Source organism: Pieris napi, chromosome 20, assembly GCF_905475465.1.
Source record: "Pieris napi chromosome 20, ilPieNapi1.2, whole genome shotgun sequence".
NCBI classification, from domain to species: Eukaryota; Metazoa; Arthropoda; class Insecta; order Lepidoptera; family Pieridae; genus Pieris; species Pieris napi.
Genome location: NC_062253.1, coordinates 328,341 through 353,710, shown reverse-complemented (window position 1 = coordinate 353,710; position 25,370 = coordinate 328,341). Strand labels below are relative to the sequence as shown.

General features: G+C 36.9%; 1 protein-coding gene and 1 long non-coding RNA gene across 2 annotated transcripts in view; one reads left to right on the top strand and one right to left on the bottom strand.

The window, feature by feature from the left end:
• Positions 1-25,370, top strand: part of LOC125059640 — an 80,159-nt gene that overhangs the window by 28,743 nt on the left and 26,046 nt on the right. Inside the window, exons 4-12 of the mRNA XM_047664147.1 lie at positions 8,335-8,531; positions 8,630-8,769; positions 9,284-9,455; positions 9,896-10,033; positions 23,385-23,691; positions 23,778-23,889; positions 24,448-24,917; positions 25,014-25,132; positions 25,211-25,299. Coding sequence (XP_047520103.1) covers positions 8,335-8,531; positions 8,630-8,769; positions 9,284-9,455; positions 9,896-10,033; positions 23,385-23,691; positions 23,778-23,889; positions 24,448-24,917; positions 25,014-25,132; positions 25,211-25,299 — 1,744 coding nt within the window. The remainder of the gene's footprint in view (positions 1-8,334; positions 8,532-8,629; positions 8,770-9,283; positions 9,456-9,895; positions 10,034-23,384; positions 23,692-23,777; positions 23,890-24,447; positions 24,918-25,013; positions 25,133-25,210; positions 25,300-25,370) is intronic.
• LOC125059644 lies at positions 18,097-18,900 on the bottom strand. Its single transcript, XR_007118705.1, has 2 exons — positions 18,471-18,900; positions 18,097-18,384 (listed from the first exon to the last, which is right to left on the bottom strand). It is a non-coding gene; the product is annotated as an uncharacterized LOC125059644 (long non-coding RNA).

The window sequence follows — 25,370 nt, the reverse complement described above, 5'->3', positions numbered from 1 at the left end:
AATACTTTGTAATTTATACTACTAATATAATACACGAAATAGTTTTTTTTTTTATAATTTCTCGCCAAAAACAAGCGACGAAAGATATAATAACATGTTTTTTAGATTTGAATGGACGCGTAATAAAATGTGCATAATTTGGTTTGTTGAATAATTTAATGATAAACAGGTCAAGCTCCACAGCTGTGTCCTACGAATGAAAGTTTATATATTTATAACATTTTCAATTGTTATTATTATCGTTATTAAATATCTAAGGTACTTTGTGAGAACCGTAGCAATTACTAAAATATGAGTCTCAATATCATGTCTTTCGCTGTGATAAGGTATCTGATAACGTATGTAAAGAATTTCGGGACGTAACGAAACGCTGCTACCTAGAATGCTGAAAGAATTTTTCGACGGCTTAAAAAACTCGCAAATCATGCTCTTTAGACACGAGTAGCGAGAGCTACGACATTTCCTAATTAAAAGGCCATGTCATAATGTAGCACCTTCATTTTTAAAAACTCTCCGAGGAATTATTCGCAAATTCGCCCGGAATTTTATTTGAAAGCGCGGACTCCAGCAAGAGTGAAAAACTAAGGAAAGTCGCTGAAATAGGTCACGGGAAACGGATCTCGTTGGAAAATGTTTTAGACAATTTTTCCTTAGCGAATTTTTTCATATAAAACTATTTTTCACGGAATTTTAAAGTTTTCGGTCATTGAGACTAGAGTTTGCTTTTTTCGAGCGAATCTGATGTTCGTTTTATAATTTAAGTGCACTCAGTATGGCGTGAGTGTAGTAGCAGTTTTATTTTTAGTCGCACTTAGCTGCGGGCAAAAGAAATTTCTTACGGGTGCAACATCTGCATATTTATGAATCGATGTCCACTTTTTTGTCTCTCACACAAAAACGATCAGCTTTTTATCGAAGATGAGTTATGTATCCTATTTGATCAATCGCCTATATTTACATTGCTGTTTATAAGGCACATACTCGCGTACCGAAGGAGGCTACTTTCATTTAACAGGAATGAACAAACAAAAATTCAACGAAATAGTATATTTCATTACGAGCTTGTCATTGCAAAGAGTTCCGACAAATGTCTACCCGAGCCGAGGCGTAGCCGAAGGTGAGGGTTGACAGTCGGAACAAGTTGCAATGATGGTTCCGCACGTGTACTGAACGACTATTTTTAATACAGTTGCGAAAAAATTAAGCAATTTAATAAAATATTAAAACACAATAACCTCAACTAACTAATCAGTTATTTCTTATAAAAGGTATAATTCACATATTCATCGAAATTACAGTTTTTTTACTTACTGGGGAAGTTTTAGGTTGCATATTTACTGTTTGAGACAAACTATTATTAATTTTGTATGATTGTTCATGTGTATTTAATATATAATATAACAAACAACTAAACTAGCAAAGAACATTTTTGGAAAATGGCGCCAACTGTAAAAGAATATGAGCAGAGATTTTTTTTTTCTTCACCCATTCTGGGTAGGCAAAGGGAACTATGCCCATACAGCCAAATCTTCAGTAGAATTTTTTTATTGATATGAAATTTAATGAGATGAAATGAAATGAAACCTAACCTAAAACTCATTGAATCAAATCATTAAATCTGATATTAAAACAAATGAGTAGCTTCTTTTTTGAAATATTTGCATGAATTATAAAAACTTCTATGATTTTTTTTAGTAAAAACTTCGTGGTTGTTTTTTTTCTTTTTAATAGACATTATCTTGACAGTTGGGAAAGAAAACGCACTAGTTCGGAAAAGGTAAAGAAAAAGCACGAGTGTGTAATAGCCCACATCCCGAACGCTATACGTCCCTGCAATACGCCACTTTTTGAGCAACTGTATTAAAAAAGATGTTAAAGTACAACAAACAATCTCACATTTGGTTTGAAGTCAGATAACAATGGTCTCAAAATATATATTTTTCCGTCTCAATCACACCACAAATAAGCCCAGCGTTACGTAGGACTCACTTCCTCATATACAAAACCTTAGATTAGATTGAGGTGATAATTTTCTTTTGCATTTTATTATTATATTAGTAAATACCTTTTCTAGTAAAAATTATGTAATGTAATCCTTTAAATAAATTATGATAATCCTATAATCGGCTTTGGTATTAAGATAAATGATAATTATTAAATAAAAAGTGCCATTATACGGTGTATAACATACTAATAGCGGATACTATACATCTGTATTTTGTAATGTGCTCACAATATTGATCGTTTTTAGACGAATTTCAATATCTAAACGAGTGTTCGTATCGCACCGTCCCTACGGACCACCACGTCAACCCTCCCACTAGGGATGGACCGCTCTTGTACAATACGGTCCCAATCCGTGCATGTTAAGAGACTCCGGACCAAATTTTATAAATATATCCCATATAAGCAGCCTTATTAAAATCCTTGTGTCGGTAACGAATGTTCAAAAGATATTTTGACTTCATCAGTCAAAAGCACTGTTGTCTATGTTATTACATTCCCCACTTGCCATATAATTTTTGCTATATTTTCTACAACACGTTATATAAGAAATTTTTACGTTTATTTTCTATAGTAAATTTCTACTGAATGCGTTGTTCATTCAAATTATAAAACTACTAGCTGTTCCCTGCCACGTTTCGCTGTGGCACGTTGTGATTAAATGGTTGAGAAATGAGAAACAAAACAAAGAAAACATTTCATATAAGTTTAATTTTGCAATACTTGTGGAAAAAAAGAGATGCGGATATATATATCTCGATAAAATTTCAGCTCGATCGGTGAAGAATTTTGAGTTTTTGAAGCGTACACAAACCGACATGTTTTCCTTATACTTTTATAAGAAAAACATAAATTCATGTTAAATTTGTATGATAAAGCTCGATATTTCGACGCCACCGCCCTAGCCTAGCCCTGTCTCCGTCAAATTGATATTTTTATCTCTTATTCTGCCTCGCTATTTCACACGTTTTCACATATCGTAAATACATTACGTTTTATCTTTTTTAAGAATGTTTTGCTCTTTTCTGTCTGTGACCGTTAGTCTTTTTGGAAATGTTACAATCAAACAGAAGGGGCTCATTATTTGTTGTTTTTAAATTACAATGGTCGTAGGCAGTGGGTAGTGTTATGTCAATAATTTCTACTCTTAATTTGTTCGTTGCTGTGTGATAAATTAAAGCTATCAAGCGTATCGTCTGCTGTGTGGTGACAGTGGTTAATCAACATTCCGGTTCGCTACTGGTACGTGCCCGGGATAACGACCCACCATGAATAATGTATCGAAGGAAAAACTGCGCGCCGATAATTACGACTACAATGCGGATCATTTGCCTTATCGAGTTTTGTGTAGGCTTATGCTTTTAATCGTCAGAAAGCGACATCGTCGGCCGTTACTTCATGTGCCCAGAGCTAGGACTAACCTTCTGAAAAGGGCACACATGATTCGGTGTATTAATTTAGTTAACGAATTACATAGGTGAACGGACCGAATTATTTGTTAGTGCCTATAGTAACTTAGTTAGTTAAAATTTTTTATTGTGTAATTTTGCTTTTCCTAATTAATTTCGTATGTTTGTTTTTTTTGTTTCGTCTGTAAATTTTATTAACTTATTGTTTACTTTTGTCAATTTAGGTTCGCCTGTTAGGGCAAGAGTGTTTTTATAAATAAATTTAAAAAAAAACTTTATTTGTTTAAATCGTAACCGATTTTGTGTTGGACCAATAGTGACAAGTGTTCAACCATAATTATGATAAACTCGAACATATCATTAACGCTTGTAACTAAATAAATATACCTAATAATAATAGGCTTTTATTTCAGATACTTTTACACTGAAACACATTTATATTTCTATCTCATTATTTTAAAGTATAAGTGTGCCCTTTTTTGGCAAATGCCGCCAACAAATCCCACCACTTCAGTCTGCACTGTGCCACTCTCTGCTGTTTCTTTAATTTGGTCTTTTGTCTCCCTCTTTTTCCTCGGGCACTAGTTTAGTACTTCTGTTCCTCTTGCCATGCGCCCCGTCCATGCCTTAGTATTAGTTAAATGAAAAACTTATAAATAGCAATTTTTCGACAGAGGATAGCTTTACGGCTTATTGTCTGGTTTCTAATTTCGTATTCTATTGAAATATTCCATGTAACGTGTCGTGTTTATCGTGTACAGTAGAATCTGTAAACAGGATTCAATCAATGCGAAACGGTTGAAAGGGATCGCCACGCACTGAATTATTTGTTATTTCATATTTAGAGTTGCGTAATTCCAACTAAAACGTGTATTATACTGATTGGTAAATATTGAAAGAGTTTTATCAGAATCATATAGAAAGAGCATCGCTTAGATATGACTATGATATTCATAAATTTGACCTTGAATCTTAATGTATAAAAGGACACCACGAAAGAGTGATCTATAAATACATAGATATTGCTCGAATGTATTATGACGTACGTGTCCGACCGCCAGTATGTATATAAAACCAGTGGCGCTACAACCTTGTTATGTCTGGGCCTCTTGATCATTTGTCAATCTAATTGGCAAGTAGGTGATCTGCCTCTAGTGCCTGCCTGCCTGCTCATATCGACTATTTAGGTCTAATGCAAGTCAATTCCTCACGTTGTTTTTCTTCACCGTCGTGTGAATGTTAAATTAACAGAACGTCTATTGGTGCGATCAACAGAAAAAAGAAAATATATGTAAAATTATAAAGTTTTTTACACAGTTCGAGACAGCATTTCGAATTCTATAATATAGTAATAACGCAAAATAAAATGTTTTCCATTACAAGCACGATACGGAACTCTTTGTATCGTGTTGGTTTTCTTTCTCGTCCAGATTTGTTTGGATAAACAAGGTGGGTTACGAACGGACGATCGATGCGAGCTTTTGTTTATATAACAGTAGAGTTACACCCCGCGTTTTTCGTAAATTATGATTATTAATCTAAAATATTAACTACTGAAACAGTAAATAAAAAATTTATTTGTTACTACGAGTACTATATAGTATACACAACATATACATTTTATAATAGTGATTTAGATATTTGATATGATGTAATATACATATTAGTGTTAAAAGAGTGGCGGAGAGTTTATTGCCAGTTCTTCTCTTCCGTTCTACGCCCTTGATTTGGCAGTAAATGTAAAATTGGAAGCATTTCATATATATTTATTTTTTGACGTTCATAAGTGTACATTTTGTTACCTATATGAATAAATGATTTTCCAATTTGAATATAAATAAATATATAGTAAGTAATATACGAAATTAGTGCCGTTCTTTATAACTTTTTTGCTGTAACTGCGTTATAAGCCATATAAAAGTTAAGCGCAATACATGTTGCTAAGCACAAAACTCGAAGATGGCTGGACAAATTCGAGGGTTTTTATACCTTGAACTTTGAGGAAGATTTTCTTGGAGAGAAATTGAAAAAATTATAAACATTTAGTTTTAGTGTACCTACCTACTTAGGTTTATATTCCGGAAAGTGAACTAAGGGTAGCATAGCAAAATATCCCATATGTAGCTAAGTACTATAAGGGTAGGCTAAGTAAAGCATAACATTAAGGCCAAACGAAGTTAGTTTTAAATATGATCTGCAACCATGCTCAGGAAAATAGTTGAATTTAAAAAAATATATAATACTGATGTCAAATACTTAAATGCCTTGTCCCTTTGTGATAATCATTTTTTCAAATCAATTTTCAAAACATATAATGAACTACTAAAAATTCAAAATTATTTTAATAAATTTTTAATGATCATTGCCCCTGTGGGACGTGGGCCCCACGTTGGGAAACAGTAACTTAGAGTGTAATTCGGCTTATAATCAGTACAGCTGTTGAGCTTTCGTGGATTGATTTTAAATTTTTGCACGCAAAAGTCTCGATGATGACATTCAATTGTATTTATCATAATCATTTTGTTATTTGCTACTAATCGAGAAGCAAAAGTTCTGATGTAGGTGAACAGGCACTCAAACAGCAGATGCTCCGGCGCATACTGGTTGAAGTCAGTTCATCGTCTAGTCTCACCGTGAGTAATGCTCATTACGATATCATCCAAAGTGTTTGTTTTGACAACTGTTATATGAAATCGCGTCCGCACAATTGTGTAATATATACATTCGTTTTTTAAAAGATATTATTTTTCGATTCCATTAAATTTACTGTTTATTTTGCTCATGTACCTACGTAGTCGGTCCCAAAGTTCTGTCATAAATGGAAATAATGATAAAAACAAAAGTACTTATCAGTTTTTAATGAATGATATATCAATTTATTGTACATTAATTAAGGAATAGAAATAGCATAAAATTATTCGAAATGACCTCCCTTATTTTTAATACTGGCCCTTAAGCGCCGCGGCCAGTCGTCTATCGCAGCACGCACCATATTCATGTCGATTTCAGTGACTGATTTATTTACATATTGCGTCAGACTCTCCAAATTTTTATGTGGTATAGCACAGACCTTCCTCTCTAAGGCCTGCCAAATTTTATAGTCCAAAAGATTAAGGTCCGGACTGGAGGAAGGCCAATCCACATGTCTAATTAAGTCGATGTTTTGACGCTCAAACCAGGCTTGAGTGGTCCTGGCTGTGTGTGAAGGCGAAGAGTCCTGCTGGAACACGAAGTGATGTCCCGCAAATAGCGTGCCGGGCAGGTCTTTGACAAGCCGATCCAAAACCGTCTCTTGGTACACTTTTGAACTGGTTTTGACCCCCTTTTCGCAAAAATGAACGTCAGTTGGCCCGTAATAGGACACTCCCAATCAGACCATTACTGATGATGGATGATGTCCATGTTGCACCCTTGGAACTTTATTTACAGCTTCTTCAGAACTCCTGGCGTGCACTCTATCATTCTGTTTATTGTATTTCTCTTCAAAATCGAAAATTTTTTCGTCCGTAAAGAAGATATCACGGTGTCGGTTTTTCGCGTACCGCTTCAACAACACCCGCGATCTTTTAAGCCTTATTGCTTTTAGACGAGCATAAAGTAAGTGCCCACTTTTTTTTTGTATTCTCGTAGACCGAGATCTTCATTTAAAACCTTTTTTACTGTTTTCCTATTGACACCCATCTGCAAAGCCATCAACATCTGTTTTCGGACAGGATTTCGTGCTATCCGCGCCTTGATAGCTTTGATTGCCGCTGGTGTTCTTGCAGAGCGTGGCCGGCCAGTTCTTTTCTTGTCCTCAACACGGGAGACTTCATTTTACCTATCAATAGTACGACACACAAACCTAAGCGTTATATTCAAACTTTTGAGCAACTTGAAAATGGTACTCGGCGAGTGCCCACAGCGGTGCAACGCAATAACAGCTATTCCGTTTTGTTTCAATGTCCACTCCATCGTGAAAAATTACGGAAAGTAACTGTTTTTTCTTTTAAAACAATAGTCAAACATTCAAAAATATAATGCAATATTTTTTTTATAAAATCATGTTCGAAATTTAAAAATAATGTGACAGTGACAGAACTTTGGGACCAACTACGTATTTTATGATTAATCGTCGGTTGTATTACAAATAGTTTCAACTGAAATTTTGATTCAAATATCTTACAACACCAAACTTAAACCTGCATAAAGTTAAAACTATTGCCATAAAAAAAAACATGTGTATGTACTTATGTACAGGCGTTAGAAGTTATATTTCTTTGGCGTAATAAGATAAAGATCTTTTTAAAATGTTTATGTTTCGCCCTTGTTTCGCGTTTGTAGAAAAACGACACTTATTTAATTAATATAATAATTAATAAAATATAATTTTTTTATTTTAAAATGTTGATTATGCTAACTTCAGGGTGTCGGTTTTTTGACGGTGGGCACGCGCATCGTAAAAATTTACTCTCATCATTTTCCCTAACGCGTCAAAAGACGTATTACTTCAAAAACTTAAATCTTGAAACCTATATTTTTAAATTGTTTAAAATCTTTAAGAGAAGAAATATAATGTAGCCAAGTTCGGTGCTGTATCACAGCCCACAAAATGACTCTGTCGAGGCTTGAGTTACGTTTTCTCGAGGTCACGCATGATCAATGAGATCCCACTCTGTCACGCCACTGACTACACGGTATCACTATCAGCTGTTCACTTTCACCGATCCGTCGAGTGACCGTGACCCGTTGCGATTTACCTGCGTTATCGCTATCAAACCCGTCGCCGTTGCGAAGCTTTATTAAAATCCGAGTCTAGACTTAGCGTTGAGTATGACTCAAAATCATATTTATATCCTAAAGAATAAGTTAGTTTCAAGTATTTTACCTTGAACAGACTTAAACAATTCAATGCATTAATTTGACCAATACAATCTTTCAGGGGCCGACATGTCCTTCCAAGGCGAGTACGCGGCCCAGGTGCTGGGCCTGGGTGCGGACGGGACCAACGCGCGGGACGGGGTAGACGCTCCGCCCAGCGCGCCCACCGCGCCGCCTACGCCCCGCCCCCTCCACGAACAGGCCCCGAGGGCCATCTCGCCCAAAAAGGAGCACGGCAAGTTCAACAATGTCGGGAGGGTGAGTTCTTTTAATATAAGTAACATACGGCCTCATCGTCGACCGTATGATACGGCCCTAAACGAGTAGTGTTTGTATTTGTTTCAATTCAAAAACAGACGTCGCAGACGCGCTTCGGCGCAGGGGGCGTGGAGGAAGAAGGCGTGCTGGACCTGCGGGCGAGGGACCCCTCCGTCATCTCCGTGGGATCTCAGCACTCGGGCACCTCGGAGCCGGCGGGCTATCTCGACGCGGTCAGGTGTGACTCTTTGTTCTATCGCTGCAACCGTTGTGCCTTGCTTTACATGACTACTAAAATACCCTGGACTTCTACCGCATTTACCATAGAGACAGTTCAGAGGAGTCTTTCGGTTTAATACTTGCAACTGACTGAGTTTATGTAGTTTGCCGGTCGTCGAGGCAGAATACGAAATTCCTCCCGAATCACTTCCACGGCCGTCGTTCCAGAAGTGAGCGTTATTTGAGGAAGTTTTTGCCTAGCACCACCGCTATGTGGAACCAGCTACTCCTTGAAGTATTTTCGAACTTATTCGACTTAGGGTCCGTCTAAATAAAAAGAGCGTACCAATTCTAAAAAGGACAGCAACGCGCTTGCCGTCCTTATGGCAGTAAAAATGTTCGTGTATGGCGGTATCAGTTGACAACAGATGAGCCTCCTACCTGTTTGCCTCCTGTTCTATAAAAAGTCTTGTCTTTCAATGCTGACCCGTTATCAGTACATAAACTCGTTCAACGAATGCTCACCGTTGCAGGTCGACCGTGTCCGTGTACTCGGGCAACTCGAACTCGAGCTCGGACAGAGACATCTTGGACCTGTCGATGCCGGACAAGAACTGCATGACGGAGGTCTGCTACGTCTGCGGAGACGAGTACCGCCGAGGGGCACTCGTCAATCTGCACACCACTTCGCCCAAGGACAAGTGTGTGAGTGACGCGCCGCACGCACTTCACTTCACTACACTTTATTGCACTTCACTACCGTAACACATTGAGTCGTAAATATAAAACGTCAAGACAAGATAAGATTGTCGTGTTCTGTAAATGTTTAGCGTGTTTATATAAATTAATATACGACGAAGTATTCATACACATTTGGGTTATATAGTGGATGGTATTTTTATTGCCCATTCCTTTAACAAAACGATTATTAAAAACAATACGTAGTTTTTCATTTCATATATCGATTTTGACGCTTCTACGTAGCAAAATAGGAAAAGGGATTCGAAACAATAATTGTTTTGGCTTATCACAAAAGGCTGCTCATCCGTCTGTCTACACTAATAATCATTTAGGTTTAAGGGCGCTCTAGGTCTCTTTGTAATGGATATTACGGTCGTAATAAAGCAGTGCGATGTGATCCGCAGAGCAAGCAGGCGTACTTCCCCATCTTCGGTGAGCAGCACCCGCGACCTCCTCGGTCCAGGCCCAAGGACGCCGCGGGGACCGTCCGCGCCTGCGCCGCCTGCCACACCCACCTCGTGCACCAGTGGAACTCCTACCAGGTGGGTCCGATCGCCAAATCGGGGGCGTGGCCGTTAGCGCCCGCTCGCTAAGCGAACGCACACGACGCGGACTTTCCAACCGTTTTTTCACATGTCACGAGACGTGAATTCTTCATAATGTTGACGTATGCCCGACGCTTTAGACCAAACAAATATGTATATTTTTCATTTTACCCGCATCTACACGTCTGCGGAAACTTAGCAGCGCTTAAATGGCCTTCTCGGCCTAACACGACGTCGACTTCTCAGAACTAGGGCGGGCCGATTTGTTAAATCCGCACTTTGAGTCCATTGATGCAGAGCCGATTAAAACTCAAAAGCTCGGATTCGAGAGGTTCACCCTCAGACCCATAAACCGTAACCGTATATTGTATGGAAATTGACGTCACCACGACGTAAACGAAGACTAGACGAAACTACATGTTGATAATACTGATGTCGACGCTCGAAAGCAATGATGTGGTCACTCTTATGAAGAAATTATATATGGGTGCCCTCATAAAAACTAAGGAAAATAAAGAGTATTTTAGTCAGACAACTTATTTGGACTCAGTACCATTGACTCTTGTCATGCCTTTCTTTATGTGATCGTTATTGTCTTGACTGACTTGAATGACTATAACTTTTATTATCTTTTTGCAGTAATAGATATCAATAAATTCGTTAAAATTTTCCGTACGTCACAGATTACTTTATCGTAACTGATAAAAAAATGGTTACGGGCATTGCACAATTTTAGCTAAGCGATAATATATTACGTGTCAATACGATAATTGTAGTTTTCGCGGCTCGATGTGTATACACAAGTAATAGATGGACGTTCCGTTTTTTAATTCCAATGGCTTTTAACTTATCCATACAAATTGTTCTAAGGCCTGAAAAATAAATAAACTAGCTGTCTCCGGGGGACGATACTTTCGGAGTAGGCATCGCCCGGGCCCGGCGGGAGACGACCAAATTCCAACCCTTTGAGATAATAATGTCCTTTTTTAAGAAAGGGGAGATCTCGACACTGCCCTGCCGCTTAGCTACTCGTACACAACTGTATGATTGCGTGTCTGATAGGATAGGATGAAGGGGTCCCTGTATATTTAAAAAAAACGACTCCACCACTGATTTATTAACAAATGATTTTTTTTTAAGACGGTCAAATCTGCCATTGTAACTATGCCTCTGCTATTTCATTTCTACGAACATGTTTTATTGGGCACCTGAACTCAAAATTTGTCTTTATTGCGTAAAATAATATGTTAAATATGTATACTCATATTTGTATTTTCGATGAGTTTACTAATAAACAATAGCAAATCTTTTTTATAGGTTTTTGAAAACTAGGATCATTAATTTTCAAGAAAGCATTGTAATGTCTATCTCATACTTAATCCGCTGTTTAGTTTCTGCTTCACAAAAAATGCTAGTATTTTTTTGTAAAATACACAAAATTTAAAATAAAAGAGCTTGTAACATATATACTATATATAGTATTATGTATGATATGGTAAACTTCAAAGAAATCAATAAAAAACTACTCAATCGCCATTCTACCAAAACACTTCGCGAGTTTTATAAATCATATTAAAAACACTCAATCAATTTATTATTAGTTTTGAATTAGTACAATTTCATTATTTCCTATATTTAGATGAGATATTGTGGTGAATGGCAAATAACAAATGCGAATATAATGTCCTAGATGTGTGAAATAACTTGTTCCAATATTGTCTTCCACGTCACAGTCGGATTACGGCACTGCGCAGTTCGGTGTCGAGAGGTTTTAATAAAGCCTGCTTTCTCGCAAGTCTTTACTTTCCCACTTAGGTTGTGATGTATGGTATGCAGTATATTTTTAATGTCAGAGAAGATGTCATTCAATAATTAATCCCGGTTGTTTCCAATCTTTACAAATGTAGAATATACAATTTAGTCTTTTAAATTTGTTATATACATTTTTCTTGGTATCCTAACTTTCTTCAGTAGTATTGATCGGTCCCTTCCCTTCCGATCCCTTTTCCATAGATAACATTCGGTAGCAACCAATATATTCATTATTAAATGTTTTAGTTTTATAATCAATGTTTTAAGAACTTTATTTCTTTTTACATGAGAAACTTAATATATGCGAAAGAGATACACGTCGCCATCAGACAGCCGTCTTAATCTGAGTCTACTAAGCTCATTCTGATATGTATCTTTAATGCCCTTTAGACGGTTATTTATTGAATAATTGCACACCCTCATACTTAATAGGCTTCTTTCGACTATAGGTAGCGTGACCCAAGATAAATGAATGTGATCAATATAACGTACAATCCAGATTCTTAATATTTCTTCGAATAAGCGAATATTCAACAACGGACAAAAATTAAATACCATTTCGCCAGTACCCCGTGTACTGCTTATGTGGGTTTGAATTTAATAATTCTTTCGATGCGAATAAATCACGGACTAATGATATTGTCGATCGGTTCAAATCGCCATTTCAATACACGATTAAAGCAAGTACATAATATAAGTAATAAAAGTGACGGAGCCGATAGCCCGACCTCAAGGGCGGGATCGGCGACGATAACCTGCCATAAGTAATGCGTCAGAGATAGCCCCTTATTTGCTCACGACTTTTATTGTTCTATTTTTGTACGGAAAGAAAATAACTTTCAAATCACGAAAATACCAACAAAATATTTAAACAGCCAATACCGTAATGACGCTAAATTACACCTGGGCAACCGCATAATGCCTATTTTAAGAGTGATTAACGGAAAAAATTTGAAATTAATAATTGATTGTCTAAATATTACTAGAAAAAGAGTAAAAAAATGTGGGCGTATCGGGATGCCCCACGACAGATGTTATGATTAAACTAATCTAAGTTGAACTATGTAATTCTGTAATGTTCCGCTGCTTCTGCTTCATTCATCAGTAAATGTCAAACGGACACTAATCACTGCGTAGAGACATAGGAAAGTGGGTTAGAGTGAGAAAGGAGCAGCCTGGCTACCGCTACCGTATGCGTGAGAAAAGGGAAATTAGACAGACTGGCGCCGTAACGCGTTACGTAACGAAGCGGTTTACCCTCCTATAAGAAGTTATAATTTCAAAAACAAGTGTCGTATGTCACCACGTCGCATTAGGAAAAAAGTACGAATTTTAATGATATTTCAAATACAGCTTAAAAAACTTTGAAAATGTAATATAAGGATACAATTTCGAAGCTTTATGAGAGCATCAAGTTGGAACTAAAGAAATAGAGAGACATCTGATAAATTCCCACATTAACTTGTTGTAACGTTGCACATCCGTGCTTCCATGAATAGGCGTAAAGTGGTTCAGTAAATATTGCAACTGCCGAAGTGCTAATACTTGTTCGTGCCAACACCTGTCGCGTCTACTTTGTTTAGCAAAAGTGGTTATTTTTAAACTTGTCTCTCCAAAGACGAATTTCGACCTAAATTAATACGTGTTGATATCAGCCTTTTTCATATTTTTTTTTGTTGTATTAACGATTTTTATTTATTAGTAGCCATGGTGACAAGTGCCGTACTTAGTCCACGTTCTTCAATGAGGCCACATATGTTTGCGACTGGGTCCGAGCAGAGTTAGAATAAAGGATCGACAAGTTTGGGTCGTAGTCATTCTTACAATTCAAATTTTACTGGGCTTTTTCTATTAAAAAATTGTGCAATTGAAGAGTAACAATAAAATATATTAGACTTACACTTTGCAAAGACATTATTAATTTCTCAATATCTTACGTCCATCCGTTCCAAACGCTATCAGTCGTGCACGGCGGGTGACACTTTCCCAGCGCCGCGATCGAGCGTGCACGCATGCGTGCTCTGCGCCGCGAGTACGTAGTTTCGTACGTGTTCGTTGAACGTGCAGTGTTTGTGGTGTGTGTGTGTTTAAATGGATATTGATGGGGATCGAAGTGGATATTGAGATCTTGCCCATGTACGGGAAGGAGGGGAAAATAGGCAAGGTATGGAATTGCTGCGTTTTGGTTAAAATCGTACAGAATTTATTTAAATAATTTGTTTCTACAAGGATCTTTTACTAGGGAATTTTTATTAAAATTTATATGAACCAGATCATAAAGGAATCGTAATACTTTGATGTTAGAGTTGAGCCGATAAACGAAAGAATATTCCACTATTTATCAATGTATTTGTTTGTAGCGTACATTGTTATCGCAGCAATTAAATGGGTTAAGATGACAGTGATCTGTAACTATTTACGCCGTATCTTTATGCCTTAAACAACGAGAACAAACATCGAAGGATTGGACCTCACCAGATATTCATATTGGTTTTTATTATACCATGTTAGGAACTGTAATCTGATTTCTAATAATTAGCCAGGCTGATTAGCATTCCACTCTTAGATAGGCTAGGCTACAATAATGCAAATATCCTAATATGTATAAAAAAAGGGAAGATACAAAAACCCTTTACTCATTAAGACCTTCTCGTAAAAACCAACTGATTCCACCTACATCCAGACTAAAGTTACATCAATCAGGACCATTGACCTCCTCCATAAAAATATATAACAAATTACCAGAAAATTTGAAGAATGAAACAAATAACCTGAGGTTTACCAAATTTCTAAAGGAATTATTATATAAGAAATGTTATTACACTGTTACAGAGTATCTGACTGATAGATTTTAATTTCTTTATAAAAGTTAAGTTTATAAATAATGTTAAGTACCTTTTCGCAACGTAAAACCAAAGTAAATATACCAAATAAATAATGTATCTTATAAGAATAGGAATGTATAAGAATATAATGAAATATAATAAAGCATGCCCTTTTAAAACATTGCTGTGCCTAGCCAAGGTCCTTATTCATTATTTTGATTAATTATGTACATAAGGAATGCAATAAAGTTTGAGTTTGAGTTTGCAATAAGAAATTGCAATTAACAATTGTGGATATTAGAACGTTGTAATATATTGAAATGGCATGAAAGAGATTGTAGAAATATCTAGGAGTGGTGTTTGTTAAAAGCCTGTGCGAATCTTGTGCTTGCTTGAAAGGCCACGCTAAATTGTAAATGTAGTAAAAATCTTAGTTTGCAATCTCTTCAATATTAAGCCCCTTTTTAAATGTAACAATTTCATGACCGTGGTGAAAAATTAAACATATTCCTAATCTTAATATTATTATCTCTACATTAAGGGTTTGCCTGTGGTTTTCTATAGTATTTAGACTACGCAATTCTGCCTTGGCGTGTTTGTTTAGGTGAATGTAATGTTTATTCAATGACTAGTCTATGCTTTTCAGTAGCACATTGAGAGTTGTCCTACTGCCATAACTAAGAAAGTTACTGTTTGTTTTAACGCTAAATCGCGTAAACGACCGCGGATAATTATTATTTTGTTAGTTACAGTGTTGTCCTAAATTTTATATAAGAAGGTTAGCTTTTAAGTATATTAAATCATATAATTAAAAGGGCACATGTAGTCTATTGTAATTCCCCATAAGGGCAATCCAACCTTCCAGCTATTACCGCCAACAAAGTTAATCTTAATGATCTGATTAATTCTCTTCTAACTATCATAATATCGGTCCAATATTTTTACTTTATTAAAGTAAGGTGGCAATAAGATTGTAGGGATTCGGAACTGCTAAACACTGGATGGTGTTATCAGCGCATGTCAACTTATCGTGACCTTTGCTCGAGTAAAATGATTTCATAAAAATAAATGGGCTTTTGTGGTCAGGTCAAATAAACTATCATTCGCAATTTTTATCTTTAAAATTAATTTGAGTGATAATCATGAATGGGCGTATCAGCAGCTGGTGAAAGCATGCCACGCGTCGATTGGTAAATCCTCATTATTTAAATTTTTCATGGGTTGATTTTTATATTTGCTCGAAACAAGACCGTGTGACTAAGAAAGATTCTGCCACGTAAGTTGTTTAGTTAATAGTTCCAAGAATATTTTTTGTTAAATGTTTAATATTTACACAAATGTTATTCGTGCCAGATCGAGAAATGTAAATAATACGCAATAATGGTTTAATAATAAGGTGGAGCGTTAAAATTTTATTCAAATAATATTATTAACACTAATTCCTTAAGTACATGTGGCACCTAGACATCGAGTGATTTTTGTGGACATAAAGTCCATGTCACAGTCGAAGTGATTCCTTCAAGAAGGTCTTGCGGGCTGATGTCGTTTGCACTTTTATTATTGATTTTGGTCCTTGTGTCAGCGTAGGCTGATAATTGAACAAATTGTATGTTAATTATTGAAATCGGAGTTGGATTTATAGAGTACGGAAGTACTCTTCTCAACTAAAGCTGGCTACTAGCAAACTTTAGCTATCCACTTTTATCTTATGAAACTTTGACAGTAAAATCCAATCGTTTAATAGAATATTCACTAAGGGGCGGTTTTTTGATCCGTAGTTAACTCAACTATTGGTAAAAAATCGTTACTATTAGTTAAATATCAGCAAAATGCGTTTTTTGATCCGTGGTAAGAGCATCCAATGGTAAAATATCTAACCATTAGGCAAAAAAGTTAACTACTCAGTATCGGAGGGTTAAAAAGATGGCCGCTGGTAATTTATATAGTAACAGCTGTTTGTCACAGAAATCAAACTATGATAAATACGTTTATTACTATCTAATGATGAATTTAAACATATTATTACTTTAATTAATGAGACGATGAAGAAGACGATAATATTATATGAGAATGAGTCAATGAGTGACCAAAAATATTTAGGCAATGTCATCCGCCATTAGAAACCTGGGATGATGTAGATTTTTGTCACTGTTACCCCCTATCGAAGGGAACAGTGCTCTGGATTGTTACTGAAATTGGCAATGATCTTAAACTGCCAATGAACAAGAGTATATATAGACAGCAGCTCATACCAACCTATTTTGCTTCATTACTAACTATAGAACCGCAGCAGTATATAATTAAGTATATTACTAATTCATTATGTGTTTTATTGCCTATAATATTAACTTATAATTATTATAATTAAATAAAATACAAGAACATGAGTATATATAGACAGCAGCTCATACAAACCTATTTTACTTCATTACTAGTTACAGAACCGCAGCAGTATATAATTAAGTATATTACTAATTCATTATGTGTTTTATTGCCTATAATATTAACTTATAATTATTATAATTAAATAAAATACAAGAACATGAGTATATATAGACAGCAGCTCATACAAACCTATTTTACTTCATTACTAGTTACAGAACCGCAGCAGTATATAATTAAGTATATTACTAATTCATTATGTGTTTTATTGCCTATAATATTAACTTATAATTATTATAATTAAATAAAATACAAGAACATGAGTATATATAGACAGCAGCTCATACAAACCTATTTTACTTCATTACTAGTTACAGAACCGCAGCAGTATATAATTAAGTATATTACTAATTCATTATGTGTTTTATTGCCTATAATATTAACTTATAATTATTGTTAATATTATAGGCAATAGAATATATAATGAATTAGAGTTAATATTATTTATATATTACTAATAATATTAACTTATAATTATTATAAGTACATACAAGTATGTACTTATACTAAAAACTACAGCTACACATTAGTTAGGGACCTATGATATTCTTTAGGGCTTTTATTACATTTGTGAGTTAGCATCTACCTACTTTGTTACAAGAATTTATAAATAAAACATTTGACTTGATTAATAAACTGTTTAATTATAACTTAAATACAAACCATCTTTATTAAAAAAACATTACAACATTTACATGAAACCCTAAAGTAGCAATTAAATATTTTCTAATTGTTTCTTCTTGCATTTCACCTCAATTTGATGCAACTCTTTTTGCTGCTACATATATTTATTGTGCCTTTCTTCCATCTGCTGCATCACTTTTTGGTGCACCTCCTCTTTATGCAGTATGGATTTTTGGTGGGCCTCTCATTGGTGCAGCAAATGTTTTTGATGCTCTTCCTTAGCATAATTGAACAAATCATCCTCTCTTATTTGTCTTTGTTTCAAAAACTCAATTTTTTTTATCCGTGTGGATCATAATCCGCTTCCTTGTTTCCAAAGGGTTAAAAGATTTTTTCCTTTTGTTGTAGGACACAGCTATACAAGAATAAATATAAAAATGTGCCTACACCTTCATTAAATGTATATTAAATTTAACACGTCGGTGTCTAGACCCATCTGAGTTGAAAACGTCACAGAGATTTCCAAGCTGCATCTTTTTGTAGATTGCTGCAGTGATCAGTTGTTTGCAGGTTACGACTGTGTAATCCTTGAGAAGCATCACCAGTTTGGCAGTTTCTTTTTTGGCGAAGTTAGCAGTATGGTCCCTTTAACAAAATATAAATGTATTACTTTCTATTACGAAACACAAGATAAACCGGAATAAATAACACGAAAATATGTTTGTACTTACTTATTTGACCGTTGGCTGTTTGCGGACATCGTTATTTATATATTTAAGTATCGTAAAAAGTGTAAACCGTATTAAAACACAGAAAAACAACTTTATTTATATCGTGTTATTTAGATTAATTTGACACTTCAAACTCTTCAAAGCGCAAATAACGAATGAAAATGGCAAAAATGGATTTCATTCACTCAATATGTCTAGTGTTGTCATACAAAATAAATGTTCCCCACAAAAAACAACCACATTTTTTGGGATGTCATTGCTCATTGCACTGGCAACAAATTGACAAATTGTTAAGATTAACTATAGTTAAAAAAGGCATTGAAAAACGCATTTACGATTTTACCAATGGTTATTCATTTAACTATAGTTAATGTAACAAATGGTAAAACCATTTTTTACTACGGATCAAAAAACTGGCCCTAAGTGTTATTAATGGATTTCGTTTCTGATATCATCAAACGAAAAGTAAACGGGAAACAGTCTAATAGTCCGCCTTATCTGACTGATTGGTTAAATTATTTTGATTATTATTATATGAAACTGATTGATTGACGCAACGTTTAAATTGAAGAATAGTTGATCGGACTAATTAATACCTGCAGCTGAATTTCATCATCGGACGTTGACGCAGAATACAAAATACCATCCGTATCACCTTGACGTCCGTCGTTCCACAACTGAACGTTTCTTAAGGCAATTTCTGCCGCGCACAGCCAGCTGCCCACTGAACTATATTCAAACCAATAGGATTTGGGTCCTTCAAGAAAAGAGCGTACCAATTCTTAAAAGGAACGGCAGCGCGCTTGCGAACCTTCTGGCAGTGCGAGTGTCCATGGGCGGCGGTATCACTTAACATCAGATGAGCCTCCTACCCGTTGGCCTCCTGTAACATAAAAAAAGTTACTTTGATCACTCATATTTGGACTATATATTTTTACGTGATAATGATCGTTCAAATTATTTTCTTAATTACTTTTATTGATAACATATCACTAAAACCTAGTTTTTTTTATCACGATAACGTAATGATCCATACACATTTGTTTTTTTTAATTCTTAGTTAAGCGTATCGTAAGGTATCCGGTTCGTGCCGGACCCATCGTTATTTACACAAGCGATACCAAATGTGCTAATAATGACTGATTGTTAAATGAATTTCATATTCTCGGGGTTTTATTTTTAATATGCTTTCTCGATGGCGACTTATACTTGGAGTAAATCTTAGTATTTACATTTCGCATCTAGTATAATAAATTTATTTATATGATAAAATAACTTACATATAGAGAACGATATTTCTTCACCCAAATTTGTTTCATTATTGTCGTTGTGTAGATAATCAATTCTTTGACGTTTCAAGTGGTTTCCAGCAATCGTGGTCGCTGATGGCAACATTAAATTGACAGATAACAAGATTTATTGCGTTTAAAATTTAATTAATTAGTATTCCTCATAGGTGTTCCTCTGGCTTTGAAGTAAGTAGCCTTGGACACCATGGCCTCCATCGCCAAAAGCGTGCAGGTCGTCAGGCTCTCCAAGCTGCTCTCTTGCCTCCGTCAATGTTCTAGCCATTTTGGAGCAAGACAGCTATCGCTAGGGAAAATGACAAGCGGCCAGATGGGATGGTACGTCAGGCGGTAAATATTTAACGGCTTTTCTCCAATTTTGATTTTTTATTTATTTTCCATTTTTTTTTTACAGTAACTTTATTCTAATACAATAGAAAACTAAAATAAAAACATAATATAAACATAGCAAGTAAACACTTATAACCTAAACCATTTCGCTTGGACGGAATGGAAAGATGGAATGGAAATAAATAGCAAGATGATTAAGATGGCGCCCCACTGCACAGTTTTTCAAGCTGAATTGACGGCACTACGAAACGCGACTAGCCACATAAATAAAAATAAGCGTGACGCTAAAATATACAGTGATTCTAGGTCAGCATTAGATGCTATTGTGAGTGGACGATCTCTCGATCCCCAGGTAGCCGAGATCCGCCGGAGCCTGGAAGAGTGCCGCAAAAGAGGAACTCATATAAGCCTCTTCTGGGTAAAGGCGCACGTTGGTACGCCAGGGAACGAGAGGGCGGACACGTTAGCAAAAGAAGCGGCGGAAAGACTAAGGTCAAAACCTGAATACGCCGCATACCCCCTGTCATATGTAAAACATCAGATAAGGCAAAAGACTCTAGATGTATGGAATGAACGCTACCTGGGGGGTGAAACAGCTGGAACTACAAAATTATTTATCGCAAATGTTAGAACTGCGTACAAATTAATAAAAGAGAAGCGTTTCACACCCCAGATGGCGCAAATTCTTACAGGGCACGGAGCCTTTGCACATTACCTTCATAGGTTTAAAATTAGGACAAGCCCAGCATGTGACTGCGGCGATGAAGAACAAACAGTAGAACATGTGCTCATACATTGCCCTATTTTCGCATCGTCCAGGCACGACCTGGAGCAACAAATGCAGATGACTGTAGACCGTAACGGCCTACAGGACATGTTAATAAAGCACAGATCGTGCCTGGAACGGTTCTGCGAAAAAATTGTGGAATATATAAAGGCGGCAAACAAAACCCCAAGAACGGGTCTCGCGAGGAATCGCGTCCCGGCTCGCCCATGAATATTGTAAACAAAAATATTACAGATGTAGCCGGGGCGAGTTCGCGAGACGTGTGATGTGCAAAGGTCCCTGGACACAATGGCAGGGGAGTAGAAAAGTGATATATTATTAAAAAAAGAAAAAAACCTAAACCATTTTATAAATAATGCAATTCTTGTGAATTCAGACAGTGTGCAACAAAATATATCCGTCTCACAAGCTTTGTTCCTTTTGAGTAGAGACTCTTGGACCGTGGATTCAAGTGCACAGGTGCTAATTAAAGATTTAAGTTGGCGCCTGGTTACTTTCTAGTGTCGCAATACAGAGAGGAAATGGCGAAATTTTAGTTTTCAATTATTATTGTTACTATGTAGATTTAATAGTTATATCCGTGTATTTTTTGTTAAGTACTAGAGTGTTATAGAAGACATCTAAAAAAAGGTCTCAATAATACAAAGTAAATAACATACTATTACCATACGACCGTTAAACTAGGTTCGACAGCCAAGGAACGCGTCACCTAAAGGCAAACAATGTAATCTTATATATTACTTATTATATTTGGAATACAGTTCTTCATAATTCAAAGCATTCGTGGATACATAATTAAGTATGTTTACTTGCAATGACAGTAGATGTCTGTCCACAGCGACTTGACCCGCGATAGCCCACCGCTGGGGTCGCCCGAGCACATGGTTGAAGATCATTACGTGCGCTGATAACTTTAAGTAATCATACAACATTCTAATGTTATATAAATAGTATATAATAAATATATATTATATCTTGAAGTTATTTGTCGGTTTTTTTAGAGTCAAAGTACGATATTGTGATTACAATATTAAAATCGGATGTCCCAGTCTAATGTACACCGATAAGATAATGCGTGTCGTACAAGGCACCGTATTCGAGCCACAATTCTTGCTCGTATATAGACGTGATCATATCGACAGGGTCGGCCGTGTCAATAATTGAACTTATTTTTATCAAAGCGTATAAAGCGGTTATCGCAGAGCTTGACATCGTGTGATAACCTGCGAACAACGGTGTCATGTCCACTACATCCATCACGAGTTAACTCTTGATATTAACATTATTAGAGCTATTACGAATATGGGCAATAACGTTACAATGTTTCTGTTGTCTTAAATGGAATGTAATTGCTATCTGCTTAGTATACCCTAAAAGTTACAATGAGCTATTAATTTCGATAATGATAATATTAAGTTACATTGTTTTAGCAGGTATTGGAGCCACTGAACTAAGTCTAGGGAGTGTAATTGTAACTTAAATCGTTACCAAAACTATATAAATAAAAATAGAAAGCTGAGTCATTGCTTAAATAAAGATACAGGTTTACATGGTTGAAACGCTTGTACATACCAGTAGTGAATGTCTGTGATAATGTTTGGTAAGGGATGGATGAGATGGGAGGTGGGAAAGTGTACAAGAGTGTAAGTGCAATGTGAAAATTATAAATGATTAGATTATTATTGTACTAGTAATTCAGTTTCTTCATAGTTTAGTGCACAAAAGTACTTGGTAATTATTGACGTGACAACGTCTAATCTAACGCCGGCTGCACATACGAAATAGTACCTATGACTCATTGTCCCGTTACACTACGATACTGAGCCGCATCTATCTCTCTTCCACTCGATTGGCCTATGCGTCCTAGGATTTACTCCTTTATATCCGTACAAAATAGTGATAATAAAAAATATGCTTTAATTTTAAATATATGCATTCATTTCATCAATGTTTTGTTATCATGTCACGTTAAACTATCGTCCGTAAACCGACTTTACAGGCAACCATTTTTGTTTTTAATTTAGTTCAATAACTTACGGTAAAAGGTAGCTAAGAATTTTGATAATGATAATAATAAGTTCGGCTACCCCAAATGATATAATTTAAGCTTATAATTTAATAGCATATCACTATGTAAGAAATAATTAAAGATTAACATTGGAACATTAGGTTTTTGTTAAGATAAAAGTAAGTGAGTGCAGTCGCACTCGCAATAGTTATCACAAGTCTGCAAGATTAAACAATATCTATTGATATTTATCATATTTGGACGGCCGTTATGATAATGATTTACGATTGTTATCCAAATGACCAAATTACTAACTAACACACCTTTTATGGGCAACGTCATAAATGTAAATTATATAAAAGCGCGATTGATATTCAATTTTAATGACGTTCTCTATTAAGTTCCTCAATTACCAAAGGAAGATTCTTAAATAGTGTATCTCCGCGTGTGACAGTAAGTAAATTATTCTTTTGTGTTTTCAGATGCGAGGCGTACCTCCCCACGAACGCGTATACACTCTGCGGACGCGGCCGCCTTCCTTACTTCCACCTTCGCCGCTGAGCCTCGCCTCGAGCGGGGACAAGTCGGCCGCGCACGCGCATTCCCCTTCCCTGGAGCGGCCGCCCAGTCAGACCACGGCCACGTTCGTGTGCTACGTGTGCGGTGTCTCGGCGCCCAGTTCGCAGCTCCGACTGGTGTACTGCTGTCCCAACCCGGAGAGAGAACCCTACTACCCTTTTATATATAACCTCAAACCCCACCCCGACGCGAGCCCTATTAGTCCACAGGGTGAGCATAGATACACAGAGAAAGATATTCTGATTCCCAGTCGCAAGACGCAAAGGTATAATCATACAACATGACTGCTTCTCCAGGAATGGTGCAGATCTGCGCGTCGTGCAACAAGAGCATCCCGCACAAGCATCCCGCCTTCAGCGAAAACGGAGACGTCAACCTCAACAATGCGCACACGAACAATAATATTAGGTATTTCTTTCTTTTTTTCACTTACCGATAAGACCTGATGTCGAAATTAATTCAAAAAAAGTGCGTGCGTACAAAGTACACATGTCAGAAGTGAAACTTCTTTGGCAAACTAATTTTTAACTCTTGTTCATATTTATACAAATTTAAAACTTTACATTTCCGAGACTTAGAGGGAGGGAAAAAGGAAGATATGTTAGGAATTTAAATGTCATTAAAATATTTAAAATGTCGAAAATTAATATAAATTATAAATTTAATATTTTAAATTTATTTCTTCGATAATTAAAGCACGTGGCATTTTAATTTACAATGTGTCATTTTAATAAATTATTTTGCACAAAATATAAAATACTTACTAATATTTCATAAATTCTCTTTACGAAATTTTAATTTCTATAAGGTATCTCAATCGCTCTCTTCCCTTTCTACGACAAATACGCTGCACATCTTCGTGACGTTTTCGTAATAATTTACCCTCATGCGCCTAAAGAAGTTTCCCTTCAAAAAGTGATGGCGTGAAAGGCAGAGTAATTTGACATATGCCAACGGCGATTGCAGGTTTAAGCCGTACGAGATGAAGAGCTCGGGCGGGGCGACGAAGCGGCCGTCCAGCGCGCTGGCGGCCAGCCCCCACTCGCACTCGGTCAGCGGAGAGAACGGGCTGGGCCTGTACAGGTGCTACGTGTGCGCGGGGCTGTTCCCGCAGCAGTCCATGGAGTGGCTGTCGACGAGCGCCGAGTACATGAACTCGCACGCCATGCACTTTCCGTGCCTGGCCGTGTGCGGGGCGGGGGCGGGGCCGGGAGCCGCGGGGCCCGGGCCGCGGGGCGGGAGGGTGCTCTCCTGCTCGCGCTGCGTGCGCCACCTGGCCCGCCAGTGGGAGCTCATGGACGCCGAGCGGGTGCCGCTGGAGCACCGGCGCTACAACATCCCGTCCCCCCTGCCCTCCAACTCCTCGGTCGGCGGCGAGAGGGTCATCCCCACGCCGCCCTCCACCGCCTCGGACCGGACCGTGGCCAGCAATAGCGGTAGGTTGATCTTTTTCCTGATTATTTCTGCCTTCCTCACAAATTGCAGAATTGCGTGCTACGTTCCGTAATGCTCTCCATCTTGTAATGCTGCAGCGTGCACGTCGATCTACTGCTTCCTCTGCGGGCTGCACTCGGACTTCACGCTGGCGCGGATCCTGTACGGCCAGCCGCAGGGCAACGCGCCCTACTTCCCTTGTCTGCTCACGCATCAGGTTTTAATCTCGTTTATGTGATTCGCCCATATCGAGAGGCGACAGAAAGGTCTTTTATTTTTATCGTTTCCCTTGCAGAGTCATCCGAACGCGGAACAGTTGCGCGAGAACGGTTCCGCCCTAGTCTGTACCTTCTGTTACCATTCCTTGCTCAGTCAGTGGAGGAGGTGAGATTCATACTTTATATCAATAGAATTTTACTAGACTAACAAAAATATATGAAAAAAGAAAGCGGCAC